Source organism: Myotis davidii, unplaced genomic scaffold, assembly GCF_000327345.1.
Source record: "Myotis davidii unplaced genomic scaffold, ASM32734v1 scaffold6, whole genome shotgun sequence".
Lineage (NCBI taxonomy): Eukaryota > Metazoa > Chordata > Mammalia > Chiroptera > Vespertilionidae > Myotis > Myotis davidii.
The window spans coordinates 217,740-224,038 of NW_006383011.1; the positions used below are offsets into that span (position 1 = coordinate 217,740).

Below are 6,299 nucleotides of genomic sequence, written 5' to 3' on the forward strand. Positions count from 1 at the left end.
GCAGGGAGTCCTCTCGGCTCCGCTGATCCCAGGGTCCTGAGGCCTCGCGGCTCCGCTGATCCCAGGCCGGGAGGCCTTGTGGCTCTGCTGACCCCGGCCGGGAGGCCTCTGGGCTCCCCTGATCCCGGGCCAGGAGGCCTGTCTGCTCCACTGTTCCCGAGCCCCCGCAGCTGCAGACGGGGTACCTTGGCTTCCTCATGCTGGGGTAACCAAGCCTCCTGTTTTCAGCTGCCTGGCTGCCGGCGGCCATCTTGACTGACAGTTAATTTGCATATTGCCCTGATTAGCCAATGGGAAGAGTAGCGGTCGTATGCCAATTACCATGTTTCTCTTTTATTAGATTAGATGACTAAAGGAAAAGCATGATCATTTTTATCATAATTTTAATTGCTTTTTATATTACCAACTTATTTAAACCCTTTAATAAGGCTGTAAATATCATGATTATAAATAGCTGACATAAATAATGTATCTTCTCTCCCTCCCTTTTATCAAGATTGAAAAGGCCAAACCTATTAAATGTGGAACATTTGGTGCAACATCCTTACAGCAGAGATATTTAGCTACTGGAGATTTTGCTGGAAACCTTCATATATGGTAAGATTACTTAATTAGTAGTAAGACCTGAGATTACAGTTTCTTTAATAGTCTTATTACTCTTCCTCTGAAAGAGAATTCTAATTTTTCTTTAGGTATTTAAAATAATGTTATCAGTACATTAATGTTTTAGAGAGAAACCGTCTTCCCTACCTGTTTTCTAATGTGACCTTTTTTGACTTCTCACTTAGAATCTGCTACTTTGTAATTAAATTACTTTGACTATTTATCTGTCTTAGGCTCCGAATATAAAACATAATGAAACTATTTTAATTTACCCTTGCTTTAACTTCTTAATAAGTAAGTTAGCATTTATTACAATGCATTAGTCCTCACATGCTATGTCATATACTTTCAAAGAAATGGGGAGAGACTAGTCTGAATGTTATTTTTTAAAATAAATATATTTCAGCACAAGAATATAGAACAAATGTAACTGTTGACTTTCTTCCTAATAGAGTAGAACAGGTACTACTGACTTGTTTTCATTGATAAGTCTTTTATTTATGTTTTAAAAAGTAATGTTTTTTAAAAATCTGTAAAAAATAGTCTTTTAAGTAGAACCTCAATCCTGTTTAGTCTCCTGTTTCTTCCACAGTAATGCTATAAAGATAAATATCATAACTCAAGTAGGTTGAACTATCTCAAATTTGCTAAGTGAAATTTTACAAATTTTGGCTCATAAGTTGGGATTACATCATGAAAAGCTACATTCATTTAAGTGTAAGTTATTGACACCTGACTTGTTAAAGAGAAATGTGGATAGAAGCTCCAATAGAAAAGCAAAAGAAGGGGAGCAAGCGAGAAAAGGGATGTATTGCTATAACCTACTTGAGCCATTCATTATGCAACCATCTCGTGTAGGCTCAAGCACACATAGTAGTAGTTACTTTCCCGCATCCCTTTCTCTTAAATAACCTAGAATTAGACAGATTTCAGCCAGTTTGACTCTCATATTTGTGACCAGCATGATGATAAACTGAAAAATACATAACTAGATGAAAATCCATATGGAACTCAGTGAGAAAATAATACATAATAAAGTGGAAAATGTGTACCTAGTACACACTATTCATATAATAAAATAACCCTCAGAAGATCTCTAGATGAAACTACCAAGGCCAACTTTGGAAACATTCTAAATCCTTCTACTTTACTCTATATTTAAAGCAGTAATTATCAGACTTCAATCAGCAAAGAGTCCACAAGTTTGGGACTCCATCCCAGAGATCATTATTAATGATGTCTGGGGAGGAGCCTGTGAATCCACACTTATTAAGAAGCAGACCTGGTAATTCATCTTTGAAGAACACTAAGTAAAGTGGACATGGGTTTGAATTCCAGGTTGAATAATGACCAATCTCATTGAGGGCTTAAAAGATGCTAAAGTGGAGGGAAGAAATTGGGAGTATTTGTATAAATTCATAGTTAAATCCTTATTTTTAAACAAAAATCTAAATATGGTATGCATTCTTACATTTTAGTAGTGAGCTAAATGTTTGGGATATGTGGTATAAGTAAGAAACTGTCTTCTGTTGTTTAGGAATTTGGAAGCTCCAGAGTACCCAGTGTATTCTGTGAAGGGCCATAAAGAAATTATAAATACGATAGATGGTGTAGGTGGACTAGGAATTGGGGAAGGAGCACCTGAAATTGTGACTGGCAGCCGAGATGGTAAGTCAAAGTATTTTATGTACAGTGTTTTAATTTTTTTAAGGTAAATCTCTGTACAACAGTATATCCTCTCTGAGTGGAAATCCTCAGTAACCCTGACCCACTAAATCTAACAGTCTGCTTTTTTAATAGGCAGGTTTGATGGCACATCCCTAAGTTATTTCATTCTTGAGTATTTTGAGGTAGAGGAAAAGCACTTAACTATTTTAGTTTTGAGCAAGTTCAACTACTAACAACCATAGTTTCATATGAACCTTGAAGGATTTTAGATTTCTTTATCGGTTTTTGAGGCAGCTGACGATAATGTGGGTGGCAGCTTTTCCTTTTTTAAAAAGCAGAATCGGTACTTGTGAAAATTGTCACGTTGACAGCTGTTGCACCCTGAAGCTCTGTGATCCTTCCGCTGAGCACTGTAGGAAGCTCCAAGGACACCACGCGCTTTTCTGCCTGCAGTGACCAACAATGGACAGGTCTTGAAAGAAAAGAGGTGAATTTCCTGATGGTTACTCAAGAGCAGCTCTGTTTTTGAAATGAAATATTCTTTCCCACCCTAGAAACAGTACAGAATATAGAAGGAAAAACAGCATTCAGTCCACCACACCCGCATAACTGTTAGGTGTGCTTTTCTTTCCAGTCTTATATACAGCAATGAATAGCTGTCAGTGTGTGTATGGTTTTGTATCTTACTTTTTCCATTTAATGTTTTGTCATATGTAAACGCTGCTGCTTTCATACTTACATGTTAATGACTACGTCACATTCCATCCTATGGAGGTGTCACAATGTTCTAACCTGTTAATAAGCATTCAGTTTTTTGTTTACCTCAAACTTTTTGTTTATTGTTTTGGGAGAGTGACTTAAAAATAATAAATAAGTATCATTATGTATATAACTCTTTTGGAATAAATGTGTGTTGTGGCTTTTAAAATTTACTGTCAATTTTTCCAAATTATCTTTTTACCTTATCAGCTACAATGGAAGAGATAGATTTCCAATCTACCCTACCAGCATTGATTTTCCTAGTTTTTTAGATAAAAATGGTACACCATTTCAACTTTGTTAATTTCTTTCTATATTTGTTTACCAGTTAATTTTGCTTTGTGAATTGTCTGTTTATGTTCTTAGCTCATTTAATTATTACAAACTTAATATAACTTTTATCAGTTTGTATGAAGCCAGTGGAGTGATACCTCTTGTCATATTTGCAGGAATTTAATAACCTATTTTATTTTATTCTTGGAGATAAATCAAGTGGAATAGTGCCCCCTTTTCTACATTTATTATCCCTATTAAGGATTTCTTTTTTTTATGCTTTTCCTATGCTCTCTCAGGTACTTGCCTTTTAGCCATTTTTTTACATGCATTTGTATTTCTCATAAGCAATAGCATCATTTACTTAGCAGTCCTATAATTTGCATTAAAATGAGGAAGTTGGAATTAAATTGAGAAGAATTATTTGTTAGTTTTTAAAAATAATTCTTGCCCTAACTGGTTTGGCTCAGTGGATAGAGTGTCGGCCTGTGGACTCAAGGGTCCCGGGTTTGATTCCTGTCAAGGGCATGTACCTTGGTTGCGGGCACATCCCCAGTAGGGGTGTGCAGGAGGCAGCTGATCGATGTTTCTCTCTTGTCGATGTTTCTAACTCCCTATTCATCTCCCTTCCTCTCTGTAAAAAACCAATAGAATATATTTTAAAAAAATAATAATTCTTTATTGTTGGAAGTATTACATATGTCTCCCTTTTCCCCCCATTGACCTCCTCCAGCCCACCCCTGCCCTGTTAATTTTATTTAATATTTCCCTGTTCTCTATTGCTACAGGGAAATTAAACTTAATTATATATGAAATAGTATTCTAAAACCCAATGTAAGAAATTGTAGGTGTAAAAATTAGTTTATTCCTCTGTATAAAGAATAATGCCAGTGACTATATGAGTAGTAAGGAAATAATTTAAATGGCACTGGTATTATCTAGGTAACTAATACATTAGTTTTAGGCTTAAGCAAAGAAAAGGAAGTGTGGTTTGAATTGCAAAACATCTGTGTTTGCCTTGTCAGTCATACCTTGTTGATAACTTAGGAACAGTTGTTGGCTTTTCTGTATAGCTGTTTGGAAATTTAAGTCAGACATATTGGTTATATTTCTGATATTAAGTACAACTTACCTACTTCAAAGTTAGAAAAATGTGAATACTTTTTCAGATGTTAGAACATCTATAATATTACCATGTATACAGGAAGCCATAGGGAGAGAATGCAGAAAAGAAATGTCATTATTTGCTGTTGAATTTTGCCAGTGCACTTTTATGTATGGCAGGAACTGTGAAGGTGTGGGACCCAAGGCAGAAAGACGATCCTGTTGCTAATATGGAACCTGTACAAGGAGAAAACAAGAGAGACTGTTGGACTGTGGCGTTTGGTGAGTTATTGAAGAACTCTTGGATTTGAAATATCCAATGGTAAAAGCTTCAAGGAAGTCCTCCTGGTGGTCTATTTATAGTCTGTTTGTGGATTATTCTGTCAGTTTATTGAGGCAAATAGACATGGTGGTTAACATCACCCTCTGAGGCCTGGGTTTGAAGTCTCACCGTCTACTTATTGACTGTGTGACTTATTGGCAAGTTATGAAGCATCTCTGTTTCTTGGTTGCTGCATTTGTAAATGGAAGTAATAATAGAATTTACTTAATAGTGTTGTTATGAGGATTCAAAAAGTTAATACATGTATAGTGCTTAGAATTGTGCTTAGATTATTAAGTGCTCAAAAATAATTTGCTGTTACTATGTACTTGTGTTTAACTAGATGATATTGACCCAGTTAGAACAAATACCAGTAATGGAGCTAAGTAGAGCCTCAAGGGCAAATGGTAGCTTTACAGATCTTACATTATACTTTATAGAGTATGTTTATTTTCTAGGAAGTAGTTATACCATTACAAAATTATTTATTATAAATCTGACAACTGTGTTTCTCTACTAATATATTTAAAATGAATGCTGGTTTTGTAGGACTAATTAATGTTTACCCTTGTATCTCTTGCTGAGCATCAAAATTAAAATTATTTTTGCTAGTAAAGAGGTATAGACCATATTTAGTTTTAAATCTCTATTTTCTTTCCCCTTTTTCATAGTATAATCCTGTGTAGATAATAGACATTAAAAGTAGGATTTAACAATATATGTGATTTGTTCAACTTTTTATGTTATTTTAAAATTGCACTGTTATTTAATTAGAGGAAAGTTTTAGACTTCCACTATAAAAAAATAAATTATTGTATGGGAATTACTATGTGTGTATATTTTATGAGCAATTATATAAACTTAAGACATATGCTTGGGGAGAAATTTCAGGGTTAGTATTTGGAATCATCATCTAAAACTTGGTATAATAATTAAAAAGTAATTACCTTTGGGTTCATTAAAGCCTTTCATCATTGATCTAAGGAATATAAGTACAATTTTAAATCTAGGTGCTTAAGTTTAAAAAGAAAATCCATTGATTTGACAAATTTTTATGAATGCCAAGTAGGTGCAAAGCGGTGGGCATATAAAGGTTAGACAGATGTGTTATCTGCATCAAGATGCTTATAGTTTAGTAAAGAGGACATGATATCTACATTAATCGTAGTGCAGCCCTAGCTGGTTTGGCTCAGTGGATAGAGCATTGGTCTGAGGACTGAAGAGTCCCAGATTCGATTCTGGTCAAGTGCATATGCCTGGGTTGTGGGCTTGATCCTCAGTAGGGGATGTGCAGGAGGCAGCTGATCAATGATTCTCTCATTAATGTTTCTCTCTCTCTCCTCTCCCTTTCTCTCTGAAATCAAAATGAATTCAAAGTGAGTATAAAGCATCAAACACACATGTACACACACACACAGAACCCTTCAGGGAGAGAAGAGAAAGCACAACGTTAAATCATAAATCATTAAACTCAACATTGAATGAGGAAAGAGAAAGACAGATAATCAATTTTGGAAATTGGTGTGGTTTTTACCCATGACTCTCAGAATCAATTTGGGGGGGGAGAGAG

General features: G+C 35.3%; 1 protein-coding gene across 1 annotated transcript in view; it reads left to right on the forward strand.

The window, feature by feature from the left end:
• WDR92 (WD repeat domain 92) overlaps positions 1-6,299 on the forward strand; it is a 23,603-nt gene that overhangs the window by 9,802 nt on the left and 7,502 nt on the right. The window contains exons 2-4 of the mRNA XM_006778666.2: positions 497-597; positions 2,141-2,271; positions 4,588-4,689. Coding sequence (XP_006778729.1) covers positions 497-597; positions 2,141-2,271; positions 4,588-4,689 — 334 coding nt within the window. The remainder of the gene's footprint in view (positions 1-496; positions 598-2,140; positions 2,272-4,587; positions 4,690-6,299) is intronic.